The following is a 21,333-nucleotide window of genomic DNA, read 5'->3' as shown; positions in this document are numbered from 1 at the left end:
TCAGCAAATCTAGGTTCACATTTTAATTCAATTATAGTACTACCTTGGGAGAAGTTATTTAACTTCCTTGGTTCTCAATTTTCCTCATATGTAAAATTAGAGCATTGTATTAGATGATTTCTAAGGTCTTATCCAGCTCTTAATCTACAATCCTGTATCTCAAAACAGCAAAATACAAATACCTATTTAACCTACAGTATAGAGTTTCTAACTATAGTGAAATATTCTACATATAATGAAAGCTGGCAAAAAGTTGGACCGTAGAAATCAAGATTTTATAAAGCTACTAAAAGTATAATAATAATCCATTTATAAATCTTCCTATTATAATCCATACTTTTAAGAAGATCTCAAAGGAAGCAAAAAAATGATTGTTATGAACTGATACAGAATAAAATAAACAGAACATGGATAGATGGATGGATGGTTGGATGGAAAAACATTTATTATGTATTCATAATATGCAAAGCCCAGTGCTAAGCGCTGAGAATACAAATAGAAAATCATTATAGTCCCTGTCTTCAGAGAGCTTATATTCCAAAAGGGAAAGAACAGATATTAAAGGGCTCATCTACATAGATAATGATCTGAATGACAAATATACAGTTCATCTGGAAGGTAGAGGAAATAAACACATCTCCTTTAGAGTTATTTCAGCCTATAAAACTGTATCCATTTCTGACACTGAGCCATTTGGGAGCACCAAAAACTTTAGTAATTAGTATTAGTTCCCCGTGTTGGTTGCTTCTCTGAAAATGGCAGCAGAAACTGGGCTACAGGCAGGAATGGTGAATTGAGGGGTGCTGGTATTCTTAGAGCTCTTAGATGTGGGATTCTTAACACTAAGGATAAAAATATGCACAATAAGTTCAATAAAGTAAATGAAAATATTCCTAAAAGGCAGCTGAACTCTAAATTGGGGGGGGGGACAACAGCATACACACAAATGGATAAATGGCCCCAGAGAACAGATAATGAAGCATATCTCCCCCCCCCCACCACCTTTTTGGCACAGGAATGAGAGACAATAAGAACAGAATGTTGCATACATTGCTAGATACATTCATTGTATAAGTTATTTTTGTTTACCTATTTTTTTTGTTATAAAGAAAGAGTTTAATTCTTTTGAATAGGGTATTATCCAAAAATGACATTGATATATAAGCAAAAAACATTAATAAAAGTTACTGTTTTAAAAGAAACTAATGAATATTGATACAAACTTTTAATCACCCTAGCAGAAAGTCTATAGCTATATATGTGTATATGTATGTGCATAAAATCTACTAAACCTCAATTGGATTTGTGTCCAGAATGTAAGGATGGTTCACAATTAGAAATATAATTAGCATAACTAATCATACTAAATAATTATAATTATTTATTAACTGTTAGTTGTAATTATTATTGATTATATAATAATTAACATAACTAATCATACTAAAAGCAAAAAAACACTTGCAACATATTTTAACAATAAATACAGGGGAATAAAAACAATTACACATCATTGACAGAGAAGGGTTATATGCTGAAAATATTAAAAAGTACAGATCTAATGCCAGAAGTTAGCATTAACTCTTGTGGGGAAATGCCAGAACTACTCCTAATAAATACAAGAATAAAGTAGGATGCCTTCTCCATTGTTATCTGACATAGTTATACAAATGCTAACAGTAATAACAAAACAGACAAAAATTGAAGGCATAAACATTGGCTAAACAAAAGGAGAAAAAATATGTTTAATATGCACATGTGAAAGTGTTAATTCAGTCTGCAGAAAATGTGTTTGATTATTTATTATGCTTAGTCCTCCCATATACTTTGTTAGAGTTAAAATAATGCTTGATGTAAATATGAATTTGTATAGACTCTTTGTTAATAACTCGTTGGCCCTGACTGAGAACAGATATTATAGAGTACGTGGAACTATTAAAGGTTTTTTTTTCCTCAGTTGAGAAGTGATAAAAACAGAGCTGGGCTTTAGGAAGTTATTTTGAAGAAGTAGACTAGATGTAAGTACAGTAGAAGTACTGTAAGTCATGTAGGCAAGATTCCTCAGATCTACATGCTGGAATATATAGTCGTTTTTTTTAATTTGCTTTCTAATTGTATTTTTAATTTGTGAAATATAGCAAGCATTTCCATGACATAGTACAATAAAAAAGATGGTTGCACATGAAACTGCAAATCTACTCTGCACTACTTGCTATTCCTTTCAAATATACAACAAATTTATCATGTAAATTTTTTTTCTTTCTTCCCCTCACCCTGTTCTAAAGGTGACTACCATTAGACCCAAATAAATATGTGTGTATATTTATATATATAAATATATATAATGTATATGTATATGTATATATGTGTGTGTATGTATGTATATATGTAAAATTATTCTATACATGCTTCTACTTATCAGTTCTTTCTCTGGATACAGCAGATAGCATCTTTCTTCATATGTCCCTTTTAGTTAATTTGGGTATTTATAATAGACAAAATAACTTATCCACTCAAAGTCATTCTTAAAACAGTATTGCTGTTACTATATACAATGTTCTCTTAGTTCTGCTCATTTTGTTCTTTGTTATTTCATGCAAGTTTTTCTATCCATGTTTTTCTAAAATCACTGAGCTTATCATTTCTTGTAGCATAGTAGTATTCCATCACAGTCATATACAACTTGTTCAGCCATTCCCCAATTGATAGGCATCCCTGCAATTTCCAGTTCTTTGCTACCACAAAGAGAGCTGCTATAAACATTTTGGAACATATGGGTTATTTTCCTTTTTCCCTAACTATCTTTGGAAATAGGCCAAGTGGTGGTATTGCTGGGTCAAAGGGCATAGGCAGTTTAATAACTCTTTGGGCATATTGTTCTCCAGGATGGTTGGATCAGTTCCCAATTCCACCTACAGTGAATTAATGTCCCAGTTTTTTCACACCCCCTCCAACATTTGTCACTTTTCTCTTTTATTATTTTAGCAAATCTGGTAGGTGTAAAATGGTATCTCAAGTTTCTTTTTTTAATTTGCATTTCTGTAATCAATAATAATTTAGAGCGTTTTTTCATATGACTAGAAATGATTTTGATTTCTTCATTGGAAAACTGCCTGTTTATATCCTTTGACCATTTATCAATTGGGGAATGACTCATATGCTTATAGATTGACAAAGTTCTTTATATATTTTAGATATGAGACCTTTATCTGGTAAATTGTCTATAAAAATTTTTCCCCCAATTTTCTGCTTTCCTTCTGGTCCTGACTACATTTGTTTTTAAAGTAAAAAAAAAAAAGACTTTAATTTCCTGTAATCTACATTATCCATTTTATACCTAACTTTGCTCTTTCTCTTGTTTATTCATAAATTATTCACCTATCCATGTCTAATAAGTAATTTGTTTCGTGTTCTTCTTAATTTACTTGTAAAATCTCTCTTTATAGTTAGGTCATGTATCCTTTTTGACCTTATCTTGGTAAATGGTGTAAGATATTTGTCTATGCCCAGTTATTTTTACTCACTGTTTTCCTTCTCAGCCTCTTTTCACCCTATCCCTATAGTCAATGGTTTTTCTTATTACTATTTTTAACATATTGATCACTTCTCAATGATAACATTGTCCCCATTTACTCTCCCTTTTAGTGAAAAAATACAATTAAGCAAAATAAATCAATACACTGGCCTTGCGTGACAGTATCTGACTAATTCTGACCCAGTAGTCTCCTACCACTCTGGTGGGTGAAGAAAGGTATCCTCAAGCATCAGTCCTCTGAAGTCATAATTGTTACTGCATTGATCTAACTCAGCATGTCCAAAACCATTATCTTTTCCCCTAAACTTGTCGTCCTAAATTCCCTTTTAAGAATATCATAATTCTTTTAGTTGCCCAGGTTTATAACCTTGAAGTAAGTTCAATACTCTCATTTGCCCCCATATCCAATAATTTGACAAATCATTTCACTTCAGCCTCCACATCTCTTGAATCCTTCTCTTTCTCAACTCACATGACAACTATTCTAGTTCAGACCCTCATCACTTCTCAGCCCCCTAATTGATCTCCTGACTTTCAGTCACATCCCCTCGGCAGTCCATCCTCATCACTATTGCCAGATTGATATTTTCTAAAGCCTAGGTCTAACCATGGCACTTTGTTCCTTAAGAATCTTCAGTGGATTGTCCTCTTGACTTTATGATAAAATATAAACTCCCTATCTAGCATTTAAAAATCATTTACAATCTGACTGCATTCTATATTTCCAGACGAATTGCACATCATTACCCCCCACACACACACACACACTCTACTCCAGACAAACTGGCCTACTTATTTTTCTCCACATAAGAGATTCTATGCTTTGCCTCCAAGCTTTTGCATAGACTATCTCCCAAGTCCAGAATCCCCTCCATTCTCATCTCAGACTCTTGGAATCCCTAGCTTCCTTCAAGGCTCAGCTCAAGGGCCACATACTTCAAGAAAGCCTTTTGATTCCCCAAATTGTTAATTCAATTTCCCCCCCAAACCCCATTGTTTTTGTGTTTATTTTGTATTTATAGTAGACTGGAAGGTCCTTTGTCCTCCATTAGATTGTAAGTTTCTTGAGGTCAGGTATTGATTTTTGCACTGCCTGGTATATAGTAGGTGCTTCATAAATGTTTATTAATTGATTAAGGGCAGGGACTATATTTTTTTGTCTCTATATTCCTAACATCTAGCACAGTACCTGATACATAGTAGATATGAATAAAGGTTTGTTGATGGGTTGTTATTTTTTGATCAAATGTGTCCTTCATCTAATACTAATTTAATACTAATACTAATTTTTGTGTATTACAGAAATATGGGAGGACCAGCACCACCAGACAACAGCTGGAAAGGAAGGCTCAATGTGCCTTACAACATTGGGCCTGGCTTTACTGGAAACTATTCTACACGGTTATCTTGCTACATTTTTCTTATTTTTCCCATCTTCAGTAAATTATCATAATAGAAATCAAGTAGTCAAACTTAAATTTACATGTAACATGAATGTAAGGTCCTCAAGGCAAAATATCTATTGTTGTTGGTTTGTTTTGCTTCTGTACCTCTAATGCCTTATGCATAGTGGTACATAACATTTTTTATTGAACTGAATAGAATATGGTTCATATGCTGCTCAATGACGGGTTTTCCATTTCAGCTGATGTTAGTTAACTTGCTGATTTTAGTTAAAATGCTGTAGTATTGTTTTTTTCCTGCTTAATTTAGAATGTTCCTTGAGGGCAAGGAGTGTTTTGACTTTCTTCATATCCCTGACACTTAGCTCTGTGCCTAGCACATATAGTAAGCACTTAATAAATGTTTGTAGACTTACTAAGGAAGTGGCTTTCTTCAGAAAAAAAATATTTTTATAGCAAAACAGCAGGGAAACAGATTTTTCAGATTCTGAAATAGTTCATCATCAGTAAGTAAACTAATATATTATTCCGGCCTCTATAGCGTTATCTTAAAAAGAAGTTCAATCTGGATTCCCAAAGGCTATGCACGTGGACTGCAGATTTTGGCAGGTTTATATCAGTGTGAAAGAGCTTCGAATTTATCTTTGTAACAGTGTATGTGCTGTCTAGGGTCTAGTATAGCTGGCTCACCAAGGTGGCCATAGCAGTACTTGAAAACTACTAATTAAATTACAGAGGGCTTGTGATTTGCCTTATTGCATGGAATACCTTCCCCAATGAAATCAAAGCTTCCTAAAGCACTGAAGTATGGGATGTGATGTATCCATAAATGCAGAGAAGTTATAAAACAAAAATGATATATTGTGACAAATTATTAACAATAAAAAAAAGTTGTGGCTTTAAGTAAAGTCAAAAAGCACTTACTAATCATCTGTGCTTAATAGCTGCCAGGTACTTCATTAAGTGCTGGGTGTTCAAATAAATGCAAACCCCCCCCCCCCAAAAAAAACCAAAAAAATCCCAAAACAAAACCAACACAAAACAAAACAAAAAGTAATCCCTGCTCTCAAGGAACTCACAGTCCACTGGGGGAGAAGACATATAATCAACTATGTACAAAGAAGATACACACAGTACAAATTAGAGATGATCACAGAGGGAAGGTATTAGAATTAAGGGGGACTGGGAAAGGCTTCTTGTAGAAGATAAGATTTTAGCTGGGACTTGAAGGAAGCCAGGGGATGGAGATAAGGAGGACGAGAATTCCAGGCATAGGAAACAGCCAATGAAATTGCCTAAAGTCAGGAGATGGACTCTCTTATCAAGGAGGCCAGTTTCATAGTACAATACTCTGTAAAAACTCTCCTAAGTCTTGCTGTAGCCTTCAGCAATCCAATCCAATCTAACAAGCATTTATTAAGGTCCTACTATTTGCAAAGCAAGAGGCATCATAGTTTCAACAATATGGGGCTGGCTTTGGAAGAAGGAATGTCTGGATTCATGTTCTGGTGTCTGATATATACTTACTATGATCATAGGTCGGTTACTTATTTCCTCATCGGCACAGGCAATTCTAAAGCTGTATAGTTTACGGATGGGTTGCCAACTATCAGTGCAAGGAGTTTCGACACTGGGAGCTCTCTACACAAATGAAATCACAGGTCTAGAAAACATACACTCCCTCCTGCACCCCTAAATGTGAAAGGTATACTGTGTTAGCTTTGGGGAGAAAAAGATAAAGTATAAGGCCATACTTACCCTCCAGAAGTTTATATTCTACTGATGAGAGAATATAACATGTAAACAGATAATTATACCAATTCTTCCTGAGGAGGAAAACAGTGTAATTAGTTATGGAGGTTGAGAAAGACTTCATGGAAGAGGTGATGCATTGTGTGTGTGTGTATGTATATGTTATGTGGTTTGTCCTTCATTCTTTTATTTTTTTTTTTTTAGGCAATTGGGTGACTTGCCCAGGGTCATACAGCTAGTGTCTGGTGTTTGGTCTGAGGCCGGATTTGAACTCAGGTACTCCTGACTTCAGGGCCAGGGCTCTATCCACTGCGCCACCTAGCTGACCCAATGTATCTCTTTTTTTTTTTTTGTGAGGCAATCAGGGGTTAAGTAACTTGCCCAGGGTCACACAACTAGTAAGTGTCAAGAGTCTGAGGCCAGATTTGAACCCATGTCCTTCATTCTTGAAGAGGACCATGACATCAGGGAGATGATGACATGACTTGCAATTGATTTTGATTTGAGTGAGGGAGAGCTGTACAAAGTCACCAGCCTCACTTTCTCCTCCAGAGCCGTCTAGGTCCAGTGGCTTCATTCATTCATTAAGACGACTGGAGATGGCCCAGGATGCAGTGGGAGACCTTGGCCCTTTTAAGCTAAGGTCTTTTCAAGTTCTCCCTTTGAGTGAGACAATGCACCATTCAGTGAACAGGCCTCTTTAAGAAGTGAGTCAAGGTGGGGCAGCAAGGTGGTGCAGTGGATATAGCACCGGCCCTGGTTTCAGGAGGACCTGAGTTCAAATCTGGCCTCAGACACGTAACCCTTACTAGCTGTGTGACCCTGGGCAAGTCACTTAACCCCATTGCCTAACTAAAAAAAAAAAAAAAAAAGTGAGTCAAGGGATGGCACCTGTAATTAAAAAAAAATCAAACTGGGAGGGGAAGACCCTCAGAGTTGCTGCCCAAAAGAGAAATAGTTACTCTTTACATTCACTCTGAGCCTGGAGGGCCCAAATAATAACCATTAAGTGGTGATTAGGCAGGGACCTATTGTCGTGATTCTGGAGATCCAGAGTGAATTGTTTTTAAGGCTTGGTCTTTGAGAAAGAAATCTAGCCAGTAAACCCCAAGTTAACTAGGTAGCTTTTGGCCATCAAAATTTACCTTCCTTTGGGCAGAACACCCTCAGGTAAGAGAAGGAGAGAAGAGAGGAGAGGAGAGGGAGCCTTGAAGGAAGCTACTGTTTCTAAGAGATGGAGGTGAGTAAGGAATGTATCTATTAATGGGAGAAAGTCTCTGCCTTTTCACAGAGGTGGGAGAGAGAATGCTGACTTGAACCTAGAAAATGTAACATGTGAAATAAGCTTGCAAAGACAGTGGAGCCAGACTGTGAGAGCCTTTAAATGTTAAGCTGAAAAGTTTGTAATTTATCCTAGAGTTAACAGGGAGTTGCTGAAGATTCTTGAACATTACTGTGCCCTGGTCATTGGTGCTTTAAAAGGTTTGCTCTGGGAGATGAGTAAGGATGAATGGGAGAAAGGAGACTTGAAACCAAGAGACTAATTAGAAGGGAAGCTGTTGCAATAGGTGATGAGTTGCCAACTGACCTTAGGGGAGTAATGATGTGATTAGAGAAAAGGGTTGGCTGTCAGATGTTATTGTGGAGGTCGACTTGCTAGGTCTTGACAGCAGGATGCACATTTGGAATGAGGTGGAGGGAAGAGCCAAGCTTATGAACCTAGGTGAATAGAAAAGTAGTAGAATAGAGAATGGAAAGTTTGGAGTACAAATAGTGGAATAGTCCAGAAAAACTCTGATTTTTCTTGTCTACTCTTTCTTTGACCATAAGGCTATCTCCTTCCTAGTCATTTACCTTCCTCCTACCCAGTACTTCCTCCTATCTATTCTGCACCTTTCTCTGGAACCTTGTCTCTTCTGTATCTGGAAACTTCTCTCCTTGGAACATTCTCGGCCAGTAATTTCTAGTTTCCTAGCTAACTGGCACCTCCAGGGATGGGAAATCAATCAGACTCACATGAGCAAATTCCTTTCCCTTCCTATGAAAACACATGATGCATTCTAATCCTGAAGTGTCCCTAAACCTTGAATGCATATTTGCCTAATCTGAGAGCCACTCTGACCTCTGCAGGTACCATCACCCCAGAACTGCTTGATCTGCCCTCAAAAGTGTGGACCAGGAATCTGAGGCCATTATGGCCTGCCTTTTCCTGCCAGAGTCCCAAGATCATCATGCCCGATGCTCCCTGTTGATGTCTCTGATTCCATGCCTTCCATGTCCCCTCCTAGGGTATTAAACAGGCAGTTCTGTGGTGATGCAGGACTGGAATCATTCTAGAGATTAGGATCTGAAAACTGATAGGGTCACTAAGAGAGATGACAGATAGAAAAGAGAAGAGGGGAAAGGATCCCTAGGGGATAATTCTAAATGAGGGAAGAAGTGACTAGGATAACGATGTAGCATAGGAATCTGAGAAGAAATGATAAATCTGGTAGAAGAATGAGGAGAAAGCAATGCCACATCCTCCCCTCCCCCCCCAAAAAAAGAACCCAACAACCCAAGGAGAAGAGAGTCACCAGGAGGAGGGTAAACAATGTCAAACACTGCCGATAGGTCAAGAAGAATGAGAAATGAAAACAGGTCATAAAATTTAGAGATTAAGAGATCATTTTATAGCCTTAGAGAAAACAATTTCAGTTCCATCCCAAGGTGGTAAGGCATACTTCAAAGGGTTCATAAGCAAGTAGGGGGAGTTCAAGTCTAGACAATGGGTTTAGAAACTTCTAGACATTTCTAAATTGTGAAAGAGAGAAGAGGTATAAGATCATAACTTGACACTGTTCAGTCAGTGAGTCGTGTCTGACTTTTCATGTCCTCGTCTATAAATGAGCTGGATAACTTGACTTTAGACTGTTACAATGGTGTCCTAACTGACCTCCTTGCTTCCAATCTCTTCCCTCATAAATCTGTCATTTACTCAATTGCCAAATTAATATTTCTGAAATGTAGGACTGAACATGATTCTTCCTACTCAAAACGCTTCTTTAGTGGCTCCCTATGGTCTTTAGAACAAATTTAATTTTCACTTTTTGGAATTTAAAAACCCTTCACATTCTGCTGACAGTCTGTTGTTCTAGAATGATATCTCAGTCCTGCCCCTCATGTGCTCGGTTTCACACAAACTAGCCTATTTGCTATTTCTCTTGCCCAGCATCCTGTCTCCCCACCTCAGTGCTTTTGCGTGTTGGCTGTCCTCTCTGCCTAGAATGCTCTTCCTCCTCACCTATGTCTCTGAGAATCCTTTGCTCCATTTAAGATTCAACTCCAGGGCCACCTTCTTCATGAGGCCTTTCCTGATGATCCTCAGTGGTTGAGATTTTCTTCATCTCTCAATTACTCTGCATGTACTTGATATTCTGCTTCTGGAGAGGCAGGATTTGAACTCAGTTCTTTCTTAAACCAAGGCTAGCCAAATGACTAGTAAGCCTTGCTGCCTGTCACATATACATGCTCATATATATAAATATACATGTATATATATGTAGACATATACACATGTAGCAATATACCTATCTATATATATGCATATATACATGCATACACATGGATATTCATACACATACAAACATACTTATGCATATACATATATAGGAAATAAAGGGGGGAAGGGGATGAGAGGGAAGGGTGAGGAAGAAAAACTATATAACAAATCGGTGTGTTTTGGTGGCTATGAACTTACAATGCTAATGTTTTTTTTTAATTGTGTTAGAAAAGTCAAAATGAATATTCACAGCAACAATAAAGTAACAAGGATTTACAATGTGATTGGAACTCTAAGAGGAGCAGTGGAACCAGGTAAAGTATTTGTTTTCTAAATTACCAATGTGAGCAGGGACCAGCATGAGTATAGATAGAAGTTTAAGGAGTTACATACATAAATCTTATCTGCTTAATGGGATCATAAGATTTTCTACATGGAAGGGACCTTGCATACATCTAGTTCAGTTCCTTCCTTTATTTTACAGATGTGGAAACTGAGGGCAGAGTGGTTAAATTAACTTGATTAAGGACATACAAGTTTATAGTGTCAAAATTGTAATTGTAATCCAGATATTCTTTACATTATTTCTAGTCTTTTCCTCATACTCCTATATTTGAACCCTGTTTTATAATACACGATCCCAGTGTCTGACTCCAAAACTATTGCTTTTAGAATCATAAGATATAGAGATGTTGGAAATCATTTAGTCCAGCTGATGAGGAAGCTGAGTCCTGAGACACGATGAGACTTACCTAAGAAGACACAGATATCAAGTTGCATGGCTAGAATCTGGTTCCTTCAATTCCAAAGATACTACTACCCTTTCCAGAGAAGCTTTATGTTTTAGTAGTCTTTATAAATAATTTGATTTTTTTAAGTTCCCCATTAATACTCAGAAGCACTTTCAGAATTGACTTTAAGATTACATATACCTTTCCTGCACAGTTTTATTCTCTGTTAGTGAAATCACTATTTTGGAAACTGTGTATGTGGAAGCTGGCTAGTTTGAGTTCGTAGCTTCCTAAAATTAAGCTATGATTTTAACTTTTGATAATCTACTGTTATGCCCCTCTAAGTATTTCTATGTATACAAACATTCTTCAGGTTATTCTAAGACTTACCTAACATGAGAAATGGATTTTATAGGGGGATTTTCACTATTTCATAGATTTTCCATGTTGGGCATAGGATTTAAAGAAGGAAAGGAGTTAAGAGGATATTTTGTCCAACCTCTTCATTTGACAGATGAGGAAACTGACACAGGAGAGGTAAAGAGGTTTCCTCCATGTAGTAAGAAGCAGAGCAAGGCTTGAGTTTGGTGTTCAGACTTCCAAGGTTGTGTTCTTGCCAGCTGCCAGATGTTCAACACAGCTGCCTCTGTTGAAGCTGAAGTGAGATTGCCCCCATCTCAGTTTTATTAGATTGTGCCTCAGTTTCCAGGTTCAAAGTTTAAAAGGTTACTCCATGGAAAATATTTCGTTTCACTATTGTAACCATTCACTCATATAAACCATATGATTAAATTATATTCCTCTCTTACTAGCAGGCATTCTCTGGATATGGAGTTTTTCCTTGCCGTGTTCACATTTTAAATGAAATTTGAATTTTGTCCACCAAACACATAATACAGCTTCCTATGAGGGTTAATAATTGTTATTATCATTAGTCAACAATGATTGACTGCTATATATGAGAGTATTTCCTTTAGGAAATGATTATAGGGCTACAACTATAACAGCGCTTTACGAAGTAAGCCCTACCAACCTGTTGACAGAATGAACCCTCAGAATCTGATCAGATAGAGGGAATTACCAAGACCTGAGGAGTAAATGTAAGAAGCTTCTTCCTTACCCCTGCCCAGGAAGCAGGAACCAAGAAGCAAGAGGTTTAGTGACTTTCCCAGGGTCACATCACTAGTATACAGCAGCATGGTATAGCATGGTATTCTTTCTCATTCCAAGACCAGCTTTCTGTCAAGCTGCCTCTCATAATCTCAGTGGGAGTTTAGGGTAGTGGAAATAGCAGTGTATGTGGAGTAAAAAAATATGGTTTTCAATCCCAGAAAACTGCATATAAACTCTTTGACCTGAGCAAGTCACTTGCTTCTCTAATCCCAGTTGCTTCATTTGTAAAATGAGAACTAGAAGAACAGTTCTAAATCCTAAGAAAACCTTTGTTCCTCAATTCAAAATACCTGAGGAGTGATTGACCTAGAGGTATCTCATAAGTAAAATATAGGGAGGTACTGTATCTACTGTGGAGACCAAAAAAGTAGCCAATACTCAGCAGTACTACTCTCCCTCACACTCCTAACCCAAATATAATGGTTTGTTGGTGATTTGGAATTCGGAATGAATTCTTCTGCAATTCAATTAGCGTTTATTAACTGCTTGCTCTGCTAGTTTCTGGTGACTAAAAAAAAGATTCTCAAAGAAAACAAAACAAGGGGCAGCTAGGTGGCGCAGTGGATAGAGCACCGGCCCTGAAGTCAGGAGGACCTGAGTTCAAATCCGGCCTCAGACCAAACACTTGACACTTGCTAGCTGTGTGACCCTGGGCAAGTCACTTAACCCCAATTGCCTAAAAACAAAAACCAAAAGAAAAAAAAGAAAAAAGAAAACAAAACAAACAATTGTCTCTGTCCTTAAGGAACTTAGATCCCACAGAAACGATATTATGAATACTTATGAGGAGTAGTTGGAAATTGGTTTAGAAGCACCATTCTCTTCAGCAGACTTTTGTACATTAAACTGGCAAAATTGTAATATTTTCTGGATGGGAAAGAGCTTTCTGATTTCTGAACAGCCAACCAAAAAACCATCTCATAAGCTGGAAACTATCCTATATTATGATTAAATTCAATTCAACATATATCAAATACCTACTGTATGTTTGTTTAATAGAACACTAGGCTTTATGCTAAAGGGATACAAAGTTTAGATACATATTTTCCTTGCCCTTATGTAGCTTACAATCTAAGGGGATGGGCCTCCTCTGTTTTTAGGTGTAATTGAACTTCTTAAATTTTGCATAGATACTTTTGAAATGCAACAGCTCTTCAGTCTCCTTTTCCTGGAATAGATTTCTCATGGGATAGCTACCTCAGGTGGGTCTGTTATTGTAAAATTATAGCTGAAGAGTCCCCACCAGTGTGCATACTTTTTATAGGCAGTCAGTAGACATAGTTAACTCAGACCTAAGCCATTTATTGTAATGGCATAGTAAGGATAGTGGCTATAAACCTTTCTCCCATAAACTGAGGTACACTCTTCCACAACTACACAATATATCAGTGAAAAAAGTGGACATACACATAGAGTTCACTAATAGAGGGGTACACATGAAGAAAATGCACATGTGACTAAGGAACTTCATGCCTACAAAGTAAGAATGAGGCCTATTTTTAGAAGGTCTCAATGTCTAGACACATTAATTCTATCAAGTTTGACTGAGGAACTTCATATCTTATAAAGGACTAACAGTATAAACCCTTCCTTCTATTTTGATTAAGACTTTATTACTTCATCATTTCTATTACCTTACCCTTAGATTTGATGATTATTGAAGAGTAATTTTGTTATTGCTGTGTATTAACAGTGTTGGGGAGAAATCAGTTGATTAGGCGTCTCCTAATCATCTCTGAGCCCTCATAATTTTTGTGATGATTTTTGTAGACAGGTATGTAATTCTGGGAGGTCATCGTGACTCATGGGTGTTTGGTGGCATTGATCCTCAGAGTGGAGCTGCTGTAGTACATGAGATTGTGAGGAGTTATGGAAAACTGAAAAGGGAAGGTAATGTAACTCAAGAACTGAAGAGGTAAAGATTCAATTAAATTCAAATCAGTCAATTAGCACACTTACTGAACTTAAACTATGAGTAAGATATGTTTAAAGTTGCTATAGGGGTTACCATAGATGCTCAAAAAAATGTTTACTTTTAAGGTTGCATGTTTTTGACCATTTACTCATAGAAGCTGAAAGTTGAAAGGGACCAAAAAGGTCATCTACTGAAATACATACTTGACTTATTCTATATCATCCCCTACAAGTGAATATCTGTACTAAGAATGCTAGTGATGGAACACACACTTCCTACAGAAATAGAAGCACCCTATTCCTCTTTAGGATGACTCCAGTTGTTAGAAAGTTTTTCCTTATGTTGACCTGAACTATCCCTCACTGTAACTGCCACCCATTGTTTGTAGTCCCACATTTGAACCCTTCAAATACTTGAAAACAACTCACATGTTGTCTTCTCTCCTCTGGGCTAAATATCTCCATTTTTTTTTTTCAGTCTGTTTTCATATGGCATATTTTTCAGTTTTTTTCCCTAATTCTGCTCTCCTCTTCTTTACATAATTCATCCTGTCAATGTCCTTCCAAAATATGGCACCTGGAACTGAATGCAACATTTGAGATACAGAATGACCCAAATTGACAGCAATGGCAATATTGCCTCCTTCTTTCTGGACACTCATGCATAAATGTACTCTTGGTTCATGTTAATATCTTTGGCTGCCATTTCATAATACTGATTTATTAAGTTTGTAGTCCACTAAAAGTTCTCTAAATATTTTTCACGTGTACTGTTGTCCAGTCTGTGACTCTTCCATCCTGCTAGAATAATGTAGAACTCTTTCCCCACCAGGATCATAAAGGCTGCCTTTACAAATTATATAATGAGCTGTGTGAAATTTCAAAAATATTCCTAAGTAAATTAGCATAGATATAATGTCAAGCTTTTTATTTCAGACTGTAAAAAAAAAAGTTAGTCTGTCTTTACTACAATATTATGGGTTTATTCAATTCCAGTCAATTTATCCAACATTTGTTAAGCATTTACTATGCACAAAGCATTGCTCTAAGAGCTGAGGATACAAGGACAAAAATAAAAAGACCCTGTGCCTTCAAGGAATGCATATGTTCCTGGAGCCATATAATATGTACATGGACAAATAAATACAAGGTAGTTTAAGGAGAAGAGCACTAGGAATTTGAGGACATCAGGGAAGTTTTCACCTGCTGAACCTTTAAAGAAAATAAAGATTCTGATAAGTAGGGATGGGGAGGGAGTATACTTCGGGTAGGGAACAACTTATTCTAAAGCGGAGGATAGAATATTGAATTTAGTCCTGGGTGGTTGGAATATAGTACAGTGGCAGCAAGCATACTCTGGTAGCAACACTTCTGAGTGCACCCAAACTGGATTAATATGTAATTGAGAAATCTTTTAACAAAATAAAATTACAGTGGAATTGAGATAATGTGAACATTTGGTTTTCCAAGTCAATATGCTGCCTACATGATCTGTTTGTATGATTTTGTTGTCTCTATTTGAGTTTCACACCACTGCTGTAGATTATTTAAAGGGAAGCAATGTAAAATAAAAATGGAAAGGTAGGCTGGAGCCCAAAAGTGGAGATGAACGGAGAAATGTATAATTTATCTTAGAGGTAATGAAGAGCCACCAAAGATGATCGTTGTTATAGTAGAGTTTTACAGTTTTATGTGGGCTCTCCCTAGAGTCAGTTTTGGCAGGAGCATAGGGTAACTGTGCAGAGTACTGGGAGAGGTAAAGGTAGTATTAAGAGGAAGTGCCTCATGCTACATGAGCATTTGCTCTCTACCTTTAGAGTAAAAGGATTAGAGTAGATCCTTAGGATGCTATATCTATGTTAGCCACCAGATGGAGCCCAAACACTGATCTGCCAGCAAGCTCAGGCAACTAATTACACATACACTAGGTCCCTGTTCCTGTTTAGTCAGTCCCCTCCTTTATTTTCCCTCTCAATCCCTGTTTCAGCTAAGGGTGTAAGTAGTCAAACCCTTAATAATTTATGAAATAACTCCTCTAATGCCACTGAGATTCTTATCTCTTTCCCATCTTCTGGTGACTGGCAAGATCACTCTGTCACATGTAGATTAGCTTTAGAATCTAGATTTTGATACATACCAAATGTGTGGTGCTGCCTCAATTTCTTCATTTGCAAAATGAATATAATACTTGCCTTATCTATCTTATAAGGTCATTATGAAGACAGTGCTTTACGAACTTAAGGTATGAGAGGATTGTGGAAATATGGCAACATGTGGGACCCAGAAAAATCCAGATCATCTACATAGCTCTAAAACTCTACCTACCACTAATACCAATGAAGTATCAAGTCAGAAGACTTGAATAGAAGTATGATTTCACAATTCAAAGTCTGGCCCTCTTTCTACTAACACTCACCTTGCACACAGTAGGCATTTAATAAAAGCTTGTTAAGGGGAATTATCACGAAAAGTTATTAAATGTGGTTGTTGAGGCCCACAATAACTAAATTAAAATTTTATTCATCTGAATTTGGATTACATTTTTGTGTTCCAGTTGATTGTTTGACACAGCCTATCTATCTAACCTATCAAATCAGCTCAGCAATATGCCCCTGGAATCTGTCTGCTGGTGTTATATGTATTTTAATGTATATTTAGCCCAATATAGTACTTAGAAAGCAGATACATATTTCCATATCAGGTCATTTGACGCTTGGAAATGACAACAGTATGTAAAGTCAAATATTATTGTTCAAATACTTTATTTATTTAGACTAACCTGTAGTCCCAGGAATTATTTGATAGTTATAATATTGTGTTAAAGTTACATTTTAGTGGTTTTTTTCTGTCATTCGGTATTTTAAATCCATTAGGGTAAGGTCTCTAAACAGAACCAACAATAGAGACTTATTAACACCATACCCATCTTCCTTCAGGGTTGTGGGCTTTGTTTTTTTTTTTTTTTTTTAATGAAAATAGGATGGTCCATTTCCTTTTCTTTTCTCTGGTGGCAAGGTTGATAACTAAAATCATATGGAGTTTGGCTTTTAGTGTTTTAAGCCCACATCTTGCAATTTCTTGTGTTGCTCTGTCTTGAATACTAAAACTGTGGAGACTTTGTGGTTTGGGTTCCTAAGGAGAGTAGAAAAAATGCGTCTGGGTTGCTTTTTGAAAGATATAAATACGTTACCCTTGAGTTGTAGGTCAAATTTTCAAGATTGAGTATATGCCACAATAACAAACTCAAATACTAAAAGAAAAATATTCAACCAAAGTCTCTAATATTTTCTTGATTATAGGTAAAAATTAGAAGACATTGATTCTCTTCATTTCTTGAATTTGCATAAATATTGAGAACTCATAAAACTCATAGAATGCTCTGAATTTAAAGGATCTGCTGTACAATTGTGATATGCATTGCAGTCTCCTGGAATTGGGACCCAAGATAAAGATCCAACAATAGAACATTATGGTACTGCTAACACTGCGGAAAGCTTTTGGCATGAGGGTACACTCGGAATGAAGGTACACTTCAGAACTGATATGAAACAATCCTTCATCTGTCCCAGGAGCCACAGGCTGACGTTGTAAAGGAATCCTAATCTGCTTCCCATATGTGACTAACAAATTGATCTGTCCCAGCAGGCTACAGGATCTCTAAGCTGCCTCTGGTCCCTATATTTTTTGCTTTAGAACTTAATCACCTCAAGAGTGGAGGATGGTAATGATAGTAACAATTCATTCCCCCTCCCATTAAGATTTTGTTTATTTTCTTTTTTAATTCATTTTTGTTTTAAATCCATAGTCCTTTCCCCTTGAATACCCCACTTCCTTTAACATATGCTTAGAAGCAAAATCAATAGATACAATGACCTTGTTTGACAATGTATACTCTATTCCATTTCAGAAGAGAACAGCCTCTCTATAGACAAAGAGGGATGGTTACTTCTTCCATTCTCTTAATCAGGATTTGTTATTTCAGTTAATTAGAGTTAAACTGATTTTAGTGCCATTATTATTTAGACTAAACAATTCTTATTCTATAATGCTTTAAAGTTTGCAAAGATCTTTCCTCATAATAGCCATCTGACATAAGCAGACAAAAAGGATCAAGGTTAAATAACTTGCCTAGGTTCACCAAACTGATACATGTCAAAGGTGGGACCAAATCCAAGTTTCCCTGTATCCAAGTTTAGTACTTTGAACTTGTTAGTTGTTGCTGTATGAGTTATTATTATTATATCCACTTTTCAAATGGGAAAACTGAGGCTCTGAGAGGTTATTATTAATTTTCCTCAATAAGAATAGGAGAGGGGTTATTTAGTACCTTTCCATAAAATTAGAAGTGTTCCTTCTTGCTTCTGGAGAAAGGGGATAGAGCCATGGAGAAAATTTTAGGATCATACTTCACTACACTTATGTACTAACTTACCACACTTGACTTGAGTGTCTTCCTGCCTACTAGTAGGCTTGCATGGGTACATATTTATGCTATAGGGTACAAACCCTTTAACTCTGCTATTGATTCTAAGGAGACTTCAAACAATAGATATGTTTCTTAAAACCATAAATTGAATTGCACTCAACTTTTGCTGTCTCTGCTATGCTGACCTTTGCCTGAAAGAAGGATCCCATAACCCTGTAGTTATATAGGAATCCTAAGGCCAGAAATCTCAAGATAATCTTCAGGACCCCAACAATGCCCTGTGCATATTGGGTGCTTAATAAATATCTGTTAATTAAATTTGTGCACATGCCATGGGATAGATTGTAATCTCCTTGAGGACAGGGACTAGGTTACTATTTGTCTTTGTATCCTCACTTCTATGCATAGTGCCATAAATGTATTAGATGTTTAATAACTATTTGTTTAATATAATTGAAATGAAAATTTGAATTAAAAAATTAGGAATGACATATTAGTTTATCTGTCAAATTGGTTGGTGTTCTTGATAAACTTAATAAACATATAAGTTATTGTGATCCTGACTCTCACTTATATGGAGTGTTTTCTAAGGCTCTATATATTTTGCTATTGTTTCCAGGATGGAGGCCAAGAAGAACAATGATATTTGCTAGCTGGGATGCTGAAGAATTTGGTCTATTGGGGTCTACTGAGTGGGCTGAGGTTAGTCAATACTGTGTTGTAATGAAATCTTCATTCTAAAAAAGTAGGCAGACTTTTACTTTCTCATAGTCACTTGGAATTTAGAATATGCCAAGTTGACTGTGCCAAAATACAAAAGCAAAAAAACAAAAACAGCCCCTTACATTAAGGAGCTTACATTCTATTTGGGAGACAGCATGCTTTGAATATGAAGAGAACTGTGGTAACTATAGAACAGGGTTCCGGAAGGTAGGAGAGAAAAGTAGGATAGAGTGGAATAGAGACCCCAGAGGGATGGCAACCACATAGATTGATATGAGGGATCAAGGAATATCGACTAGGGAAGAGTATTTTGGCCTAGGCAGCTTAGGATTCATATTCATATCAATTTCAGTGGAATCATAGGGCAATAGATTTTTACACACTTCACAGTAGCAATGATAATGTTGATTTGATCACTGAAGAAAGCTGTAGAGGTGGTAGGGTATGGACATATACGGTGGCAAGGACAATTAGAAGTTTCTGGCCTTGTTTGTTGTTTAAAGGAGGGATTGGAAGAGTCCCGGGTTTTGATTGGTTATTGAAAGGTTAGACATGTTTAAGGCTGCTAACCATCCAATCCTTGGTCAGATGAACTCTATTCCAGGACTCACTGAAATGGTGACTAGATAATATTGTTCAGGGTAATGGAGTTAAAAAGGATTATCAGGGAGGGAATGGGGTAGAAGGTGGTATAGGAAGGGGAGAGGCAGAAGACATGAAGCATGTGCAAGATCTGAACTGTGGATCCAAAATTAAGGAGGTTTGGGATCCAGAGGACCAAATGTGTCAGACAGTTTTCCAAGAGAATGGGTATACAAAATAGGGCTGAGTTTGTCTAAAAGATATATGCTCCAAATTGATTCACTTGGTTCGATGTAAACCATTACTCCTTTAAACATCAGTGTTTGAGGTAGCTTTGATATCTTTGATTTCTTTACAGTACTCCATGATTTTTATTGCTTTCTAAAAATAGAAGTGATTGCGTTCTCAAGCAAGATAGAATATTGTTATTCAGTTTAAACCTAAAGCTCTATTACATTTTTTTTTTTTGAGGAGAGGGAGATAGAGAAAGAGAGGAGAGATAAGATGTTTATGCATACTTCTTCTTTTTTTCTAGGAAAATTCCAAAGTACTTCTAGAACGTGGAGTGGCTTATATTAATGCAGATTCTTCTGTAGAAGGTAAGTATTATTTGATATTAAGAAAGGGATTTAATTATTTATAATTTTGTAGTTTTTTTTTTAAACAATTCTATTCAGTAGCAATTCAGATATTTATGTGCAGAAATAGCTCAAAAGGGACAGGCTGCCATTCTCTAAGCATACATTTATTGTTTCTGAGGTAGGGAAGTCAATAGCTATCCATTCAGGACATTTTTATCTGACATTTATGTTGTAGTCCTTAGAGGTAATAGAGGTATCAATCATGAGATTAAACCTAGATAGAGAAGACTTGACTCTGTAGCCCATGTGTCTAACATGAGAGAAGACCTGACCTTGAACCCAACTCTCCTTTGCCTAGGAAAATTTCACAGATGTTCAGAAGGATATGGAAATTTTAAAATTCTTGGTTATATTTTTAAAAGCCTCTCAAACACTTTTACAGTGCTGTGCAAACATTAAGCCATTTTGAAAGATGAGTCGGAGCACAAATGTTCTCTCATTGATGCTTTATAGCTGTTAATTTTTGAGAACCTCATAGCTTCTAAAGAATTAAAGCTGTAAATGATTCAAGGGGAAAGGGAGAGGGGCAGGATACAAGTAGTAGTAGCCTATTTCCAAAGATGATTTGTATACAGGGGATATCATTGAGCAAATGTATAATTGGAAAAGGAGGGGACTGATCATGTAGAAAGAGTAAGGCATAATGGATGGACAGGCTAACTCCTGCACTGGTGGTTCCAAAATGTGATAAATCCTACAGAAAAGCCCCCAGCCCATTAGGCAGATAGACTCTCTGTTTAAGGATCTGAGGGAGAAGATGAATAAGAATTAATACAGAATGAGAAGGAATGGGTAGGTCGCAATGTGGGGAACACCCACATCAGTGAAATCGAAGATCCATTGAAGAAATACTCAAGGAAAGAATTTTAAAACTAAAAAAGAGGGCTCACTTCCTATAGGTATGGAAGTAAATAC

The 21,333-nt window shown here is 36.6% G+C and overlaps 1 protein-coding gene across 1 annotated transcript in view; it reads left to right on the top strand.

Moving 5' to 3' along the window:
• FOLH1B (folate hydrolase 1B) overlaps positions 1 to 21,333 on the top strand; it is an 82,684-nt gene that overhangs the window by 38,046 nt on the left and 23,305 nt on the right. Inside the window, exons 8-12 of the mRNA XM_027848192.1 lie at positions 4,835 to 4,933; positions 10,457 to 10,542; positions 13,903 to 14,022; positions 19,092 to 19,174; positions 20,313 to 20,376. Of these exons, the coding sequence (XP_027703993.1) occupies positions 4,835 to 4,933; positions 10,457 to 10,542; positions 13,903 to 14,022; positions 19,092 to 19,174; positions 20,313 to 20,376 (452 nt within the window). The remainder of the gene's footprint in view (positions 1 to 4,834; positions 4,934 to 10,456; positions 10,543 to 13,902; positions 14,023 to 19,091; positions 19,175 to 20,312; positions 20,377 to 21,333) is intronic.

The sequence above is a fragment of the Vombatus ursinus genome, unplaced genomic scaffold, assembly GCF_900497805.2.
Source record: "Vombatus ursinus unplaced genomic scaffold, bare-nosed wombat genome assembly UNPS02005659.1, whole genome shotgun sequence".
NCBI lineage: Eukaryota > Metazoa > Chordata > Mammalia > Diprotodontia > Vombatidae > Vombatus > Vombatus ursinus.
The sequence above is the reverse complement of the archived record's forward strand: the minus strand, read 5'-3'. Positions and strand labels throughout refer to the sequence as shown.